We start from the raw sequence: 18,696 nt of genomic DNA on the forward strand, positions 1-18,696 counted from the left end.
GGCGCCACCACACCTAGGGCACACTAACTAACAGAATTGCCCTAAGACGGCTTCCCTTTCTTCCACCATCTCCCTGAAGCCATCCTCTTGCTATCTAGGAGACAGGTAGCAATTAGACCCAGTGGGGATGAGAATTATCCCGCTCAAACAGCATAATGTGTCTAATTAAAAGACGGCCAAGAAGGAGAGAATGGGGACTTACCAGTTGAGAAGTAAAAGACAGGATGCCTCTTGTACTTAGCTATTTTCTTTTCTCTACTCATTATTTTGATTTTATTAACTTTATCACTACTTGACAAAGAGATTTCACTGCTTTTACTGTAAATAAGTGTAAGCGTCAACAGACAGGTGTTGAACATCTGCTCCGCGCTGCGCAGTGGCGTCACAGCCTGGTTCCTGCCACTTCATTGTCGGTGTGGGGTTTTCTTGCAGCTTTCTTAATTGTCCATCTTAGGGAACAAGGCCAGGGTGACCAGCAGCACCAGTTCATTCTGATGGCAAAGCAACTGGAATTCCTCACAAGAGGCCCCAGGGGCCTTTTATAACTGCTATCCTCTGAGAACAGAGCTGGGAGCCCGGTGTTCCCAGAACGGAGCGGTGGAACCAAGCAAAGACAGGTCAGCGGTGGAACTCTGAGAAGCCGGGCATTGCTCTGAAGTCACAAAATCTGTTTTTCAAACACATCGCTAGAGCAGAGTTTCTCGATTGTGACAGGAAGGACATTTCAGACCAGACAGTTCTTTGTTATGGGAGGCTGTCCTGTGCATTATAGGATGTTGAGCAGTATTCCTGGACTTCACCAACTAAATGCAACGGCACTCTCCTTCCTCCCAGTTTTGACAACCCAAAATATCTTCGGACACTGCCAAAGGTCTGGGGAGGGGTGTGGGGCACCTATACTAGAGGTACAGCCCGGGGGGGGTGGGGGATGGGGGAGCGGGGCAAGATTCAGATGCATTCTGATAATTCTGCCCAAACATCTTTGGAATGTTTTCCCACTCTTGGAATTTCCCTAGGAGCCAGTTTCTGAACATCATATGGAAATTAAGCCCTACTTTTTCACGACCATTGCTCACGGCGATATGCTCAGAATCAAAGAAGTTTAGAATTAGAAGAGATCTTAGAGATTAGCTAGGTTCAAATAATTATGTAGTCCACTGAATAGCTGAACTCGTCCAAACCCAGTGTTAAAGACATTTTGTCTCTGGGATACTATAGCTGTGCTAAAGAGAGACTGAAGACCAGACGTATTTTGTTGTAAAGTACCTAGAACAACATCACATGTGAAATAAAAATCAAAAGTGTTAACAGTTGTTCAGGGTGCAATTTGGGGTTAGGAGTGAATACCACCTACGGGGGTTCATCGTGATTTGAAACAAACGAAGCAATCCAGAGTACGGTCCAGCCCCAGAGCTGGCCGACTGGTATGGAGGTTTACGGGGTGCAGAGTAAAAACTGGTTTGGTGATATTATGATCTACTGCTGGCTGCCATCCTGGTATTTTTAGCAAAAAATAGTCACCGTTCTGTTGCTTGGTCAGGAAAACCTTGTTTCTTTTATACAGCATTTCTCTCTCCTTGTGACACATCCTGTATTCATTTCCCCGAGATGGTCCACTTAAGTAAAAGTAAACTGAAGGAAAGTCATCTAGAAAGCAAATCACCCAGCAGTCTGCTTATTCATTTTTCATAAGAATCAAAACCATCTCTGCCTAAACAAAAGCTGGAACTGTTGCTGGAGGATGGAAGACGGAGGCAGGAAAATTAGAGTTTTCAAGAGAATCTCATTTTGTCCCTTCGGGATTGTAACGGAGGAACGTTAAGTGTAGGGAGAACATTGTTTTCCTTGTCTGATGTCTTCCCACCAGGACACGTCAGCTGGAGCAACCCCCCCCACTCTCACCCCCTTCTCTCACCTCTCCTTCATGCTCCTGGCATGGGGTGGGGGTGGGGTGACTTAGGAAGAGAGATGAGGAGAGATTCTACATCCAGATGAGCTCCACCCTCGCAGCTCCCTCGGACCTGCCTCCCTGCACAGAGCATCCACTTGGGCAACCTGGAAAGCGCAGGCTTTATCCTGGCAGGGAGTCTGCAGTCAGCCAGCCGGGCTGCACTGTCTCCGGGTGACACCCGGCGAGCGTCACCAGAGCCAGCCCTTTTGGTCACAGATACAAAGCACACATCCTTTCATCAGCTGATTGGCAATAAAGCCGAGACCCCCTTCGTCTTGTTTTCTGTGTCAAGTGGGTTTGAACTCAGGAGGGGAGGAAAAGGGTGTTATTAACCCCTTAAGACACCAGTTGTAGGATGTAGGTGAAAATGGTTTAAATAACATGTGAGAACCCTGGCCCATTCATACCACATTCCACAACTGCATGATCAAAGCTCAGTTAGACCCCCATCTCCACACTCAGATACTCACAGTCCGGTCTCACAAATGGGGAGCTGCCACGTGGGCGACGCAGATGCTATTAATTATCTATTTTATTTTATTTGGGGGGGGGGCAGTAATTAGGTTTATTTATTTATTTATTTAAATTAATATTTTTAATGGCGATACTGGGGAGTGAACCCAGGACCTCATACAGGCCGAGCACGCACTCAGCTATACTCAGCACCACTGAGCTATGCCGTCCCTGCATCTAATAATTTTAAAAGAAAGTAGCTGTTGTCTCTCAGGAGCGGGGCTCTCCCCGACTTCGAGGGGGGCTCCAACAAGAGCTTGGGTGCATCACTGCACCTTCACAGAGCTGTTCAACTGTGACAGTCCCAGGGGTGGTGATAAGAAAACCAGGAATTCTAGGTTTTGTGTTCATGTGCTTTAAAATGTATTCCTGGTGAGAGAAGAACCCTGTGAAAACAGAACAAAACTGCAGAGCCACAAACCTTTGTGGCCTCCAGGTGGTAAAAGCTAACATTCATTTATTCTATGTATTCCTTATAGAGCGAGACATCATTGCCGATAGAGGTCCTTAAGGAATTGAACGTAATGAAATGATCGGAAGGACAGCAATTAGAACAAAATTGTGTGTCTGTAAATGTGCTTAGGGGAGTTTTGATGGAGTTTACGGTTGCTACGTTCACCCAGAATTTTGGCCTACGTTATTAATTTGCGCTGCTATGAAGAAAGGATTTGTTAATCAAAGATAAACCATCCCAGTGATTTTGAATTAGAGCACGCCAAATCACAGTAGGGTAACGAGGCAGCGCTGTACACACATCCAGCTCTCTGCTAAGAGGAAGCTCTCTGGCTGGCCACCTAGGAGGTCTCCTTATTGAAAGATTTATTTTTAATTTTGAACAGCTTCCCAGCATTACCCTTCACGAAAATTAAAATAAGGAGCCGGAATTTTGTCCTATTCAGCAAACCTCCCGGCAGGACTACACGGGGTGGCAGAAGAAAACTCATTGTGTCAGAAGAATTCTCTGTCCACCTTTTTCCTAGATCTAAAAGAATTACACCTACATTTTAAATAAAACTTTGGCTTTTTTGCCTTCCCTTGTGTAACGTTTTCTTCTTTCGGAGGATTTTTAGCCTCTCTTCCATCCTTTATTTGTGCCTCTGGCTTGGTAGGTGTTGATATAATCCCTTGGCTTGAATTCTTAGGCATACAGAGAGTCAGAGAAGTCTCCCCACAAAATCTGTGGGAGCCAAGCTTGTGCTCAGATCATCTCCCAGAGGCTAATCTCCACCAAAGACAACGACGTCACCTTATATAGCTGAGGCTTCAAAAGGTCCATTCCTAGTCTTAATTCCATTAAGAACGCGAAGTAGTGATATATCTGAGGATAGCGGAAAGGGGAAAGGAGGGCTGAATGTAAAAATATTGATTGAATCATAAACCAGATTCTCCAGGGGTGCAGAAACCACTCTGCATCTTCTCCGCTCCTCGTAACTCAGAGACACCAGTGGCACCAATGTGTTTCCCAGGATCTACGTACAATATTTCCACTGCCTTCTTCCAGAAAAGAACTGATAATAAGCTGGCAATCACAATGTACTTGCGATGCTGTCAGAACCCCCTAAATCACACTAGCCTTTTAGAGGAACAAAAGCGATGACCCAACAGTGTTCACTTCCTAAAACTGCAAAAATAAAAGGCAGAAAGCTAATCAGATGATCTGTTCACACCGTGTATTTTAAAGGACTGGTCACAACTGTGTAACTGAAACTACTTTCCAGGAAGGTCTGCCACTGTAGTTTAGTTTGGAATCTCCCCCTAGTCTTAACTTTTTATTTCTTCTAAAGAGTTCAGGGCAAAGTGGGAAAATAATGGCTTTGGATTGGGACACTGGAGTATTTCTCACTATAGAGTCAGTTAGTACAGATATGTTTGACTTAACTAGCGAGTGCACTTACTGAAACATTTATTTAGGAGAAAAAAATGCAATAAAAAGCAATAGGATTGTTGGCAATTGATAATCTTTTTCCGGCAACGTGTGTTGTTCTTAAGAGCTTCACAAAAAGATAAACCACAGTCTTTTTCTCCCCTAAGTCCTCAGAAATAAATAACAGGGAGCTGGCAATGTGAAGCACATGGTGGAAATCCAGAACGGAAAAACAGCATGAGAAAGCGTGGAGACTTTTTCTGGGGAAGGATGGGAGTAAGCGGGCCAGGAGCAGAGCCGAGAAATCTGGATTCTAATTCACACTTCGGAATATCTGATAGACGAGGTTTGATAACTGTTCTGCAATTAACTCAGCAGAAACACTTCATGAACAGAACATGTTTTCTAGTCATCGAATTAGAAAAGGAAAGTGACACAGAAGACGGGGTAAATTAACCACCCCCTGGCCACCTGTCAATTGGGAATTTAGCTATGAAAATGGTTGCAAAAGGAGGATGTGTTTTAAGGAACATCTTGCCAACCACAGAGATCAAGCTGGCCCTTGAGCCATTCACGGTTCAGAGATTTACATGGTGATTCTCGGAAAGATCCATGACGATTAATTTTAAAATTTTAAAATGAAAAAAAAAGCAAGATCAAAACTACAGCTGCTAAATTTTTTTGTTGTAAAATACACCAAATGCCAATATAAAATCAGTTTTACCATCCTACATAATCTGTAAGTGCTCTGATACCCAACCACAACCTCATCACTAAAATGGCCACGACGTATCCCTTACAAGAGGAGTGCAGCATGAAGTGACCCAACTCACTGGACTGTCTGTCATCTGCTTTCCATCAGACACTGTCTTAGCCTTCATTTAATCTCCACCACCTAGGACAGGACATGCTATGCAGTTGGTATCGAAAAAACACCTGCTGAATAAATAAACATCCTTTAAGTATCTTTTGTATTATAACACAGCTCACAGGTTTATAATTAGATCCCAGTAGTTCTTCTTCAGCTGTAGAACTTTAGCAGCCTCCATGGATGGCAATACAAGCTCTCTGTCTATACATGGTTAGATCTCACGGTAAACTGGATCCGATTCCTACCTGCCTGGTTGGTCGTCACTGTGACAGACACGGATTGGTCTGGGCTGGGGTTGTACTTGGACACTCCATTCACTGCCCAGATTTCGAACGTGTAGTTGGTATGAGCCAGGAGGTCCGTGATGGAAACCCTGGTGGTCTTCAGGCCGTTCTGCTGTGGGGTGTAGTGGACCCCGCTTCCGCAGGGTCGACACTTGCTGGAGTCACCAGCTCCACACTTCTTGCACACGACGTTGTAGGAAATGTCCTGGCGGCCACCCGTGTTCTGCGGACTGCTCCATTCCAAGTTCACTGACGTCTCATTGACATTTGAAATCAAGTTTAGAGGAGCAGATGGTGGGCCTGGAGAAAGAAAAAAAAAAAAATACTGTCACACGGAGAACTGAAACTTGCCTTTCGGAATCTCTCGGAGCTTACATTATTCTCTGCAGCAACAAGACATTAAGATGGGCCCGTCTGGCAAAGAAAGCAAGAAGCAAATCAAGTCAGCAAAAAATCTTTCAAAAGAGCAATGGGAGAGAAGGCTGTGTGTGTGAGTGTCATTCTCTTTCCTGTACAAACAGAGGTAACGTTGACTGTCACCCTGAGATGTAAAGCAATTCTGCATCCAATGTGCCAAGTTCCCAAGGCTGTTGTGGGACTCTGGTAAACTAACGGTTGGAACAACACTTGTGAAGATAAATGATGATTCCCAAGTACAGTGTGTCATCAACATGGAATAAAATTAACTGAATTGTATAGATATGCCTCTTCAGTTCGATGTGGCAGTTGAGCATTTAGCTGTTTGTGGGTAATTAGTAAGAACTGGTTTATCTGGTTGCAGAGATGTGGAAGATATAGTTGTTGAGAAATCTCATCTCCAAGGCAAGGATTGTGCAAAAGCTCCCAAGACCCTACGTCTTGCCCCTCAACTGACTACGGCTGCACTGGCCCTTTTTAAGAAACTTATTTCCAATGACATCAAAGGTTTCTGATATATGAATGGTGGCAGTGGCAGTTTTGAAACAGAACAACCGATCATAAACAACATAATGGTTGGTTTAAAAACAGTAACGATAAATAAGATCACAGAATCATGTTGAACCCTCCTGATTCTTGCTGTAGATAAATCTTTAATATACCAAGGTGATGTGACACTGTCTTCAAGGGAGGAGAATCAGGGTGGGAGAAAAAAGGGAATTTTCCTGGTCTGAGTTGGTTCCAAAAGTATAAAAGATGCCCACCACCATCTAATGAAAAATACTGGCTCAATCCAACAGCTGGAAAGCTTTCTCTTATCTGTCCTCTTTCCCATTTGGGTCTTCCAAGAAAAGAGCCAAATTAAGTTTTAATGAAAATTTGAGGTTCCTTGCTCATTGCTTCTATTCTACTCCAAATTATTTGTAATGATTGCTTTCACGGAAATTTGTCCCTGTTCCTCAGGAAAAGGAAATTAACTGGAAGCCTGCATGAGGTCAGGAGAAGGGTCATCTAGTCGACAACAATGGGGGGCTGCTCATCCGGAGCAGTCCTTGTGCGTGAACTGGAAGAAGTAACTTTTAAGAATAAAGAGTCATATTTATTACTAGCTCATGGTGACGGATGGTTAAAGGACTGTGGGGGTAACACTGAATAAGGGTAATTCACGTCCGTTTTCTTTTTATACAACTTAATCGAAGACTTTATTTTAATAAGGTAAGCAGAACCTCCCAATCTCCCTTGAGACTAATCACCAATAATCTCGCTCCTAGTTGTTAAGACCTGCTCCCCACTCTGATAACTTTAAAGGAAAAACAATGGTGTAAAATCTGTGTTAAAGGTAAGATTGCCTTCACAGAAGACCTCAGAAGGAAAGCACAAATTTCCTTCTTGTTTAGATTTCAAATTTGTATCTATGGTTCTCAGCAGAGTGATGGAAAATAACAGAGAGTTAACTAAATGTTTTTTTTTTAACAAATTGTGTGTTTTTTTTTTTAGATAAATGCTTAGAGCTATTTGAAATCACAGACTCCTAGAGCCAGATAAGATGTTAAAGATAATTTGATGAAATAGCCTCATTTTATAGATGAGACAGTTGAGATCCAGAAAATGAATCTGATAATCTGAAAGTTCATGCGACCAAATGAGTGACAGAATCTGACTAAAATCCAAAAATCCTAACTCCCTCCCTGGGATTATTCCCACTCCCCATTAAAGGTAAAATAACAAAAAATCAGTAGCTTCAGCCAAATTTTGAGAGATAAAGATAGGAAAAGGGAGTGTGGATCTTCAATCCTGTTCAAATTCTGTAGCTGCTTCTTTGCCATCTGATTGAAATCCACTGCTAGCCTGCAGCTGAAGCTGACCACAGCCTGGTTCATAAAATGGGTCAAGCCACTGGTTCTTATTTTCCTGTGACTTTCAGGGTTAAATAAGAGTGACTCTTCAATCCATTAACCTCCTTGCCAAGGTTCCCGGTCCACTTTCACATGGGAAAATGTGACACAATGAATCAAGCACTGCAGAAGCAAAAAGTCAGTAATTAGTATGTAGGACGGGGCATGGCAGTGTCTAAACAGAGAAGAAATGGAGCAGAAAACTAAATGGTCACAGGACTCAGAGATATAACTCTGCCACGTGAAAAAAAAATAACAAAGATGCTGCAGGATTTCAAAATGGAGGGCTGGCATGAAAACAAGACGTAGCCCAAAACAGCTTTCTTCCTTTGGGTAGCGATTCTGTAAGAATCTACCCTGGGGGTGATGTTCAAGGGAAGACAGAGAACTAAGCAAGTTCAAGTTCAACGTTGCCTCCATGAATGGTTTAGTGAATTGTATGGCGTATGTTTTTATGTTTTGCTGCAGAAGGAGTGATGGTTACATGGGGCATAGTAGCAGCTTAGAAATTGGACGATAACCAGAAGATTGAGGTAGCGGGAAGGAAATACTAGAAATATCCACCGAGGATGATTATAATGTTGGGGTGCATAAGCCAAGGAAAGGACACACGCTTTATGAATTAAAATCACAATGGTGGTTGTATTGTGTTTGTGGCTTTTCTTTTCTTAAAATTCTTGCCAATTAAAAGATGGTAAATATATCAGTATTACATTTATTTCCATTTATAGAGATGGGCCATCTCTTCCTCAGAAAAAATATTCTCTTCTCAAGAAAAAGAGAAGAAAGCATGGACTTTAATACAGCCAAAAGTCAATCTAGTCATACTTAACAACAGCATCTTAAAACAATTACCTGCAGAGATGACTAAAGAGAAAAGAAAACAGGCACTCTGAGTTACGTGAGTTTTCTCAATACACACAAGGCATCCAGAAGGAAAAAAAAAAAAAAACTTAACTCTTAGATTATCTTTCTTCTTTTTTTTGCAAGTATTGAAACCCAGCAGGACCCTGCCAGGCCTTCCTGGGAACATGCAGAAACAAAGGATAACAGTCAAGTAAGACATAATACTAATAGTTTAGCAATAAAACAAAGACCCTGAGTTCTTCCTCAAGGGCTACAGATACTATCCTGAGCCATCTGCTACAGGTATCTTGCAGATCCTTAAACCTGCACCAGGTGGAAGAAATTAACTGCATGCTGACCACAAGCACTAGACCCCAGACCAGTTGGAATCAGGAGGTTGAAGACTAAGATTCTCAAAACACCACCCTGTCACCTCACCATCAACCAGTCAGAGAACAAAGCAGAAGCTGATCATGGGCCCCATGATCTTCTCCCTCACACTGTCTTTAGAAACCCTTCTCTGAAAGCCATTGGAGAGCTCTGGTCTTTTGAGCTACCCATTCTCCTTGCTGCCTTGCAATAAATGCTGTACTTTCCTTCACCACGATCTTCCGTCTCTAGATTGGCTTTGCTGCTTATTAGGCGAGCAGGCCCGAGTTTGGCTCAGTAAGAGCACCAAATCCAGATAGCCAAGAGCAATTAAATTTCTGAAAAATGATTGCCTTTCTTATCAGAAATATGCCTACCTCTGTCTCCAGTGACAAATACGAAATTGATAACAAAGTGGGATAAATTGTACCATGTAATTTTCTAGTCTTCATATTGACATTGTATCTACTAAGCACACAGCAACATCAGGTCGCTGCTGTTGGTCTTTGTGAATAGTTTTATGTCTTCCAAACTGCCCCCTACGGGCCTGAATGTAGGACTGGTAGTAACCCTGCTTATGATATTTTTCCATATTTCAGGGTGTTATTTCTATTTCTTACTTTGTTTGGAACACGTAAAGGGGTCTTGCTAATCAGACATAATGTTGCATATCTGTTTCTATCCCCAGTCTTTGTGCTCCTCAAAAGAAGGATTGATGTCGTCATCATTTCCCAGTGTCTCCCACGAATCTTAGTTCAAGCAAGCTCAATAAACACCTGATGAGTCATGAATGAGTGAATGACTGGATGGAAAACTAACAAAGTCCTCCGATGCATCTCATGCCCACTTACTTCCAGTGTTAATTCAAGCCTGGGAATTAATACAGGCTTCTCTGAGCTAAGGATGTACTGGCCAGCTTTTCACATACAGATACTTAACCATTAGGTCTGATAAAGGAGCATCTCAGTGTAGTTAGTTTAATTCAAGTTCCTCTTGCCTGTCACTTAAAAATACTCTGGGACAAGTAGGAGGGCTTTACAGCAAATAGAGGTGGTTGCTTCTGCTGGGAGGGATCATGGAGTCATTCAATGACTCAACAAATCTGTACTGTGTCCAGTATCTGTCGCCTGCTCTAGGAGAGGGAGGAAAAAAAATACTCTGATTCATTTTAATACTTTCCTGGATAGCTGAAGGAAGGGGCAGGGAATTCAAGGGGCAAGGAAGAGACTAAAGGAAGTTAAACATGGACTCTGTGAGCACTGGGAAGACGTAAGGGCAAACACTCTGCCCTCATTTTTTTTTAGCTCCATCACCAGCCAGTATGGCTGGGAATTTAAAATGTGGGCCCTATCAGTGGAAGTTTTGTACAGTTGGGATTTGACATTATGACTTTCCTTTCTCCACCTTGATTTCAGGATGATAATTTCTTCAGGCACGGACCTATGGAACACTTCTCTCGGAAGAAAGTTAATTTTAACACTTTCAAAGGCATTTTCCTTATAAGCCTTTATAGAAGTACAGTTTACTTTTTAATGTTATTCTTATGATCAAAATTAAGACATTTTTAAATACAAATCAATCAAATACTGAAGTATCTTTCAGGGAAAGTAAGTGTCCTTCCTTTAAATTTTTGCTTTTATTTGTAAAGCCCGCTTGAAATTCACATATAAGCCTCAGGTTCTCTTTCTACATCAAAGAATGGGGCCAGATGCAAACTGTTTTAAAGTTCTCATATTTAGAATGCCCTTCATATTTTTAACACAATTTAGTGGCACAGGTAAATAGCTGAACTACCAGAACCAAAAGTCAAACGCAATAATCCTTTACTGACTAATCCTTTAGAACAGTGTTCAACAGATTTTCTCTAAAAGGGTCAGATAGTCAGTATTTTAGGCTTAATGGGCTATGTGGTCTCTCTGGCAACGTGTTCAACTCCTCACTGCGCCTTGATCGTAGGCCATACCTGAACAAAGGGGTATGATTGTATTCTAAGAAAACTTTGTTTGCAAAAACAGAGGCAGTTGAATTTGACCTTCAGGCCATAGTCTACCATCCCCTGCTGCAGAGAGTTTGCTGGGAGCAATGTACCTTCTTCCTAGAAAAACAATCACTTCTAATTTGCACAAAATTCTAGGGACTTCAAGCATACTCTGAACTAATCTAAGGAGATCACCCCCCTGATTCACACACTTATAAAGGTCAGGTAACAACTCTGGCTTGTAAAGTCCAAATCATACCTACCTTCTTTGACTAAGGAAGGAATAAAATACAGAGTACGTGATGGCCTATTTTTTGAGTTTCTCAGCGCTCTGAAAGAAATGGGCTCTGTGTTTCTTGGCAGTGCAGATAAATTTAATGAACATCCATTCGTTTCACTGGTGTGAAATACTTTCTGTACGGCCCAGCAGGTCCTGATGAAAGGTGCTACAATGGATAATTATTATTTTCTAGTGGGATGTCAACTTGCATTCCATTGACAGGAGTTTGACAGCATGAAGTCCCAAGAAACTGTAGCCAAATTACAGCAGAAGCAAAGGACTATCGTATCATAGCGTGTTTTATCATAAAAGGGATCTTGATCTTCCTTAACCTATCATGTGCATTCCTCTGGGAAAAGACAGGCTTCTAGAAACGAACCACATACTATCTAGAGAAATTAAGTGACTGTGACATTTAAGAAGGGCGATATTCCAAGCATCAAAGAAAATTCCAGCAATTCCACAAATCGTCATTCCTCCCTCTCACGTATTAGACTAAAGTATAATTCCTGAGTAGTTGAGAGGACACACTTGATGGCTTATGTCAGGATTTAAAGTAGCTCATTTAGGAAAACCTGATGTTTCATATTTGCATGAAATCTATAGGAGCCTTAATTAAATCGTTTAAAAAAGATCAGCCAACACTAAACCCCAAGTCATAAATGCCTCCAGTGTGAACTAGGAGTTTGGTATGAGCCAATGCATGGATAGCCTAGGTCAGGATAACTGCTCCTTAAGCACCTCACCCCAAAGTCACAAGTCAGATACAATTCACTTTTTTATTCATATAGCAAGTAAGTGGAACTTCCACAAAGGATGGAAACCCATTATGCTAACTGCATTTAAAAGTGGGTTCTGCCAAAGGGTTTAAATCTCTGTGGATATGTGGTGTAGTGTGCCACATAAACCTGAAATTTCTGTTTCTTACAACAACTGGAATTAAAGTGCCAACAGACTCCAGAACCAAGGGTTAGAAATGAGTCAAGTTTAAAACTCACATTGGTCGCAAAACTTTAAACATGCAACTCAAATTCTTTAGACTCGGTAGTTCTGCCTGGAATTCTGTCCCCTGGCTCTTTCAAGAGCTGCCTCCTTCCCCCTGGGTCTCAGTTCAGATCTCACCCCCTTGGTCCTCACCACTCTTCACAAAGCGAAATCCTCCCCTTTCCTCCATTTTACTCTATTACATGATCTTTTGTTCTTTCCTTCTTGTGAGAAGTCTATATTATCTTGTTTTATTATTTATATGACTATTAGAACAGAAGCTCTGTGACAACAGGAATCTTCCCTATTCTGCTTTACGAGAGTCTCCCAGCCTTTAGAAAGATGCCAAACTTGTAGAAGATGCTTATTAGGTGTCTGCTGAACAAATAAATGAGCGATGATTCCTTAGGCCAGTCCAGCTCACTCCTCAGAAGCATCGCAGTCGCAGCATTTGGATGTTATCACATCACAAAAGGCGATGGGGGTCCGGGCAGCGGAGGCAATCACCTGCTCAAAGGTTAAATTAAAAAAAGTCTGCAGTCAAGACTAGGAGACAAGCTGACAGGAAACCAAAGTAGCCCAGCTCAAGTACAATGTGGTTTCCAGAGCTATCGCAGACTTTTACTACTTAACTGATTTTTAATCACCATCTTAAAATTTAATGCCTGAGCCATGAAATTAATTCTGGACGTGGGAAGAAACATTCCCCCAGAGCACGGGCAGAAACGTAATTCTTAAATGATCAATTTCTTGAAGCGCTACTGTCACCCCGCTAAAATGCCACGGCAGCCTGGAACAAGACATCGCTTCTGAGGAAGAAGCACCTTGGGTGTGGAGGTCCATTTCATGAGGCTTCATTAATCACGTACAACTTTTGGACTGTCAATAATACTTCAGTGTTTCAGCTGTAAAACCCTCTAACCCTTCAGATAAGCCTTTGTTAATCTCTCTGCAGCTGAAAGACAGGTTCCGAGGCAGAATAAACAGCTGGGGTGTGTAAGTTCTGACTCTGAAATAAAGCCCATGCAGCCCCCCGACAGCTGTATATGTTTCTGCTACTAATTGCTTTCTCTGTCTCTGCTGCTGGGGGTGAGTTTACAGGACGACTGCTGCCGGGACACCTCCTCCGAGATAAATTCACAGTGCATAACCTTTTATCAGGGCAGTTTATGTGTTTTAGCAACGATTTTAGAGCCAAGGCAGAACTGCCCATTATTTAAAAAAAAAAAAACAAAAAACAGAACTGTTTGGATGTAGCAATCCCCTTTTACCATTATGAAAAATTCTTGGTTTCCTGGAGCAGCAAGTCCTTGCTGAAATTTTGCTACCACCTATTTTTCTGATAGATCTATTCTCCCATTCTACACCCAGGAACTGTTTGTCTTTTCTTTACCAAGTTAATTGCAGTTGTGGTTTCTTGACTTTAAGATGACTAGTTTATGGTTGAAGTACTTTCTAAACTCTCGGTTATCCATTTAGAAAAACCATGAAAAGCACGAGTATTTTGCTTTAGAATTAGCTGGCCTGTGAATTCATTTCTTGCAAAGCCCTTTTTCATCCTGTATCTCCTTTAATCTCCATCATAAAATCTGGCAGAAAAGTATTTATTACCCAAAGCAATCTGATGATCAAAAATCAAGATATGAGAAGTTAAGCAACTCACTCAAATTCACACAGCCGACATGTGGAAAGATAGGATCAGAAACCCTGATTCAAAGGCCAGAACGACCCCCTTCCCAGAGAGATGAACAAGTCACACAGGAAAATGAAGCCTATCTATGAATTCTTCGTGGACCAAGCCAGAGCGTTCCTGGCTTTCTCAATTCACATTTCTCCCAGCTTCCTTGTCCTTTAAGCTGAAGGATGCTGGCATTTCTTCCTAGACGGTGCTCTTGTCTTAGCTGAGTCGTTCTCTCTGCCTGGTTCCTACACCCCACTCAAGGAGTTTTCGTTTACGGATCTTTCCCTGGGAAGAAAGGGAGGTCACAGGAGGGTGGGGGGCAATTCTATGTGTGTCACAGGACTCTTTTCCTCAGTCCATCTTCTGCCGAGCAGTAGACAGCATGTAGAATACGAGTCAACTATGAGACGAGAATCAAAATGCTAAGAGCAGAGGAGGGATCCAGTTCTCACCCCAGGGGATCTCAGGAAAATGTATAATTGACCTTGTTTCACCGAAGCATGCTGTGCACAACCACTGTAGGACTTCCACAAAGAGTGTCAAAAATGTTATTCCGAAATGACAGGGCTGGGGTGATAACAAGTCATTCTTAATTATTCACGGTGCTGGAAAAATTGTAATCACCTGCCTAAATGACACTGGTAGATGATTCCAGCCTTTCACTTGGACACACATCAGTGTTCCTTAAATGTAGGCATTTCCTACTTGAATCCACATTGTATTAATTCCTATAAAATGTCTACATTGGACTGTTTATCTGTAGAAAATTAGAAGTAGGTTGAAGGATAATGCAGAGGCTAAAATAGCCTTTTTAAAACATAATTCATTGAGATGATACCTGATCTTTATTAAATATCCTAAAACTTTCAAAATTTTACCAAATGGCCAGTGATCAGCCTGGGTTCCACCTATGTCTTCTGTTAATCATACGTGGTGATCTTTTCCCCCATATCCTTAAATGTCTTTAGGCAAGACTCTCGGGTTCTCGAGAGGTAATTTTTCCTATCAGTAGTCAACATACAAGGTAACCCAGGAGGAAGGACCAAGGATGTGGTTTACTGACTAATAGATGTTAGACCTTGAACTAGAGATCTAACTAAAGAAGCAGCCTAGAAATGAAATGAGTGGAAGACTGCACATGAATTATCAAAATGTCTTCAGTGGCTTTGATCAGTTTGTACAGCCCAGAGAACAGGCACATTCGTTGGCTTATCATCTGGCTTGACAGGCAGTGAGTGGGAAGATATGTTCCACTCAAAAAAAACCATGTCACATTATCTGGCAATGGGGGGCACCGGTGTCTCAGTTTGAGTTCTCATCCTATGACAAATGGAATGGAATATAAAACTATACTCTAGTATTGTAAATTTGACGAATGGCATGAAAGAAGCAAACTTTAGATTCATGAGTTTTCATAAAAATATGTTCCCAAAAAATGATTGATTACATGGATAATCCAATGTGAAATGAGAGATCAATCAATGAATTTTCTGAAACACTTTCATTAACAAAACTTTGGGAATCTTTGGCTTTTATTCTCACTCGTTTACTAAGTAGTCTGTCACTAGAGTAAACTGTACCCTCACTGATCAATTTCACAGAATGTCCTTCCTCCCATCATTATATTGTTAGTTACTTGAAGCTCTAAAGCAAAAAGAAATATGCTTTTGGATAGAAAAAAAAATGTGATTTACTTGAAACTGAAGGCTACCTTTTATCCTATGGTTTCTAACATGAAAGCCTCATGTTAGACATCCCCTCCACCCCGCCCCCCGCCCAAATCCCTTAGCTGGACCGTTAAGCATGTAAATCTTTGGGGTAGAGAGTTGAACTGAACATCAGTGGAAGTTTCAAGGGCTTGTTTGAAAATGAATACGAGATTCCCAAAATTAAAGCACTTGAAAAAAAAAGTCTCTCTCTCTTCTCCTGACCTTGGAAACACGGAAGGACGATGTTACTTTAATTTGCATTCAAATGTTAACAACACAGTCACACAGCACCACTGGGATCCACACTGGGTTTCCACTGAAGATTGCTCATCATTTCATTAGGGTTCATTATGTTGATAACTGTCAGAAAGCATTAGAAGTGAGGGCTTTGAGTAATAGAACTGAAATGGTAATTTTAAAACAATACACTTTCTGGAAGAAATGCAATGCCTCGATAAATTCAATTAGAAAAAGCGAAAAGTAAAGACAAAGTAAGTGATGTTTTGCTGTTGGGAGCGAGGCTATTTCAACTTCTTGATAACCTAAACTTTCTCAAATCAGGACCCTTCGCCAAAGATCTTGGTAAATTTGCCCTCATTAGCTCTCAGCTCCTCCAGTACAAATTGTCTTAAAAGCTGCAATTTTAGAATATTTTAGGCCACGTCCAAGTATCAATCAATCACTCTTTGTTTGTTTGGCACAGCTGACTGAATTACTCAGGGCCGTTTACTTACAGATTTGTGAAGGCCCTTCAAGGTGGCAATCTATAAAAATAATCTTTTATTTTCAGACTGCCCCACAATTGCCAGGCTCTAATAAGTTTCATCCAACAAGTTAAACAAAGAGGATTTAAAGCACAGATTTCCAATTGCAAAGTATGAAAAACCACTCCGGTAATGGTGCTCAGAAGTAAAAGAGGCAAAACGACCAGTTAGTTATTTTTTCCTAGGTGTACGGAGCCAATGTACATCTTCTAGAGAGCATTTTTTTTTTCTAGTACATGAAGAGATTGGAAAGTTATCTTAAATGTAAAATTGGTTCAGTCTCCCAAAGAAGGAAAGCAGACCTTTCTCGCTAGAATCACTGAACAGGCTACCGAATGACTACGTTGTTCAAGGTCTTCCTGCACTGGCTTGCAGTTGTCTTTCTCCCCACACTGCTGCCCAACAGACCACATTCCTGACTACGAGGAAAGGCAAAGGGAAGGTGAAAGAGATCTGTTGAGGAGGGGTCGGTGATTAGCAGAGTTAAAGGACATTCATTTCATTGGCAAACGTGACATTGAAATTTCCCCTAAGAAATGATTCAGGAAAGCAGAATTCCTTCATCAGCTCAGATGGCATCCTTGTGGGTACTGAGGTCTGGACGTCTGCCTTGCCAGCAGTGTCGCCAAAAGCCTTGATGACTTTCTTGACCGATACAGGAATCTGAGGTGAACACTGCCATCTCCACTCTTTCGCAGTAACCTAGTAACCGAGTGGGGACTCCTGAGGAAGAGACAAACAAACAAGGTCCACAGTGTGTGTGTATTTATTTGATTATGCAACTCTAGACCAGGTTGGAATTTTCTTCATCTGGGAGACAAATGAAGTATTCAATTTTCATGAAGCAAGAATGTTCAGAACCCTTGAAATATCTTCTTCAAGTCATCACTGAGCTGAAGAAATAGCCTGAAAGTGACAAGCATGAGAGAGAAGGGTCTCCCAGCTCTTGCCATCCATCAGGGAGGATCTAAATTCCTACTACCTGAAGGTGGTCCACAGACCAGGAGCATCTGCAGCATCTGGGAACATGTTAGGAACGCAGACTGTCAGGCCTGACCTCTCCCACCAAGCCCCAGGTGATTTCCATGTGATTTCCATGCACATGCATGTGTAAGAAGCATTGTTCTCTCTACTCTAACAGGAATGGATTCTCTTCTTGAAAATGTTCATCTGATGCCTCCATTGAAACACTGCCTGTCTCACCCACAGCCGTTTATCCTAACCTGACCAGAGGCTCCAACAAAGGTCCTCCAAGAAAGAAAGTTTATCCGCCACGAAATTCCCTGAAGTTGTCCAGCAACTTGACCCAGGGTGTGAGGAACTCCTTGGGCGCTTCCTCCTAAATTACCCAATGCTGCCTGTATTCACCTGGTCTAATCGTTCTCCACGTGAACAAAAACCTGATTTTACAAGCCAGTGGAGCAGAGTCTCTCTTTGGCTAGAAGAATGAGTCTCAGATAGTGTGTTTTATTTCTTCATTAGTGTGCCGTCACAGTGAGCGATCACTAAACGCAGGGCTGCATAAAAATGTTGGGGTTAAAGACAGCATAATGAACAAGGAAGGCCCCTGATTATCATGGCTGTCAGCACAAGGGAATTGGGTTTGTCACCTGGCTTAACCAACTGGTAAGAACTGATTAGAGGCTGGAATCAGTTTGAAAGGATCCCTGGTGTTTATGTTCCCCTCCATCCCCACATCTTGTCAAGAGAGGCCCAGAAAGCTGGGGGCGGGGCGAGGGGGGAAGGGCTTCATTCTCTGGGTTATTGGAACAAGACGTTCTCAGAGAAACTCCCACTGTCTTCACTGTTGAAAAACCTGCTCCCCCACTGTCCCGTGGCACTGTCTGCGACGACAGAAATAAGTCTATAGCAGTGCAGTCCGGTATGGTCACCGCTGGCTGCATGTGGCTCTTGGGCCCTTGAAATGGGGCAAGTGTAAGTTAGAGATTGAATTTTAAACTTAATGTTGGTTAAGTTTAAATTTAAAATAGCCACGTGTGCCTAGCGGCTACTGTATTGGACATGGCGGGTCCAGGGTACTGACCGAGAAGGGAGAAATCTGACGGAGAGCCGTAGGCTAGAACAGATTCTCATTCTGCTGCTTACTTACCAGTACATCTATCAGTGGCCATCTCCCAGACGATCTGTGTCTCAGAGAGGTCTTAAGAGTATTGCATCATGTTTGGTAAATTTTTTTAAAAAGAACTTAAAAATTCAACTCTGAAGTGGTCTCAACCTTGTCTGTGCAGTAGATTTATGGGGGCCATGATTTTGTTTTATTTTGAGGGGG

At 42.1% G+C, this 18,696-nt stretch overlaps 1 protein-coding gene across 3 annotated transcripts in view; it reads right to left on the reverse strand.

Annotated features, from left to right (window-relative positions):
• The window catches only part of EPHA4 (EPH receptor A4), a 138,587-nt gene that overhangs the window by 56,825 nt on the left and 63,066 nt on the right, over positions 1-18,696 (reverse strand). For all 3 annotated transcript variants that reach the window (XM_006186886.3, XM_006186885.3, XM_032480338.1), the window contains exon 5: positions 5,445-5,783. In XM_006186886.3, the coding sequence (XP_006186948.1) occupies positions 5,445-5,783 (339 nt within the window). The remainder of the gene's footprint in view (positions 1-5,444; positions 5,784-18,696) is intronic.

The sequence above is a fragment of the Camelus ferus genome, chromosome 5 (genome assembly GCF_009834535.1).
Source record: "Camelus ferus isolate YT-003-E chromosome 5, BCGSAC_Cfer_1.0, whole genome shotgun sequence".
NCBI classification, from domain to species: Eukaryota; Metazoa; Chordata; class Mammalia; order Artiodactyla; family Camelidae; genus Camelus; species Camelus ferus.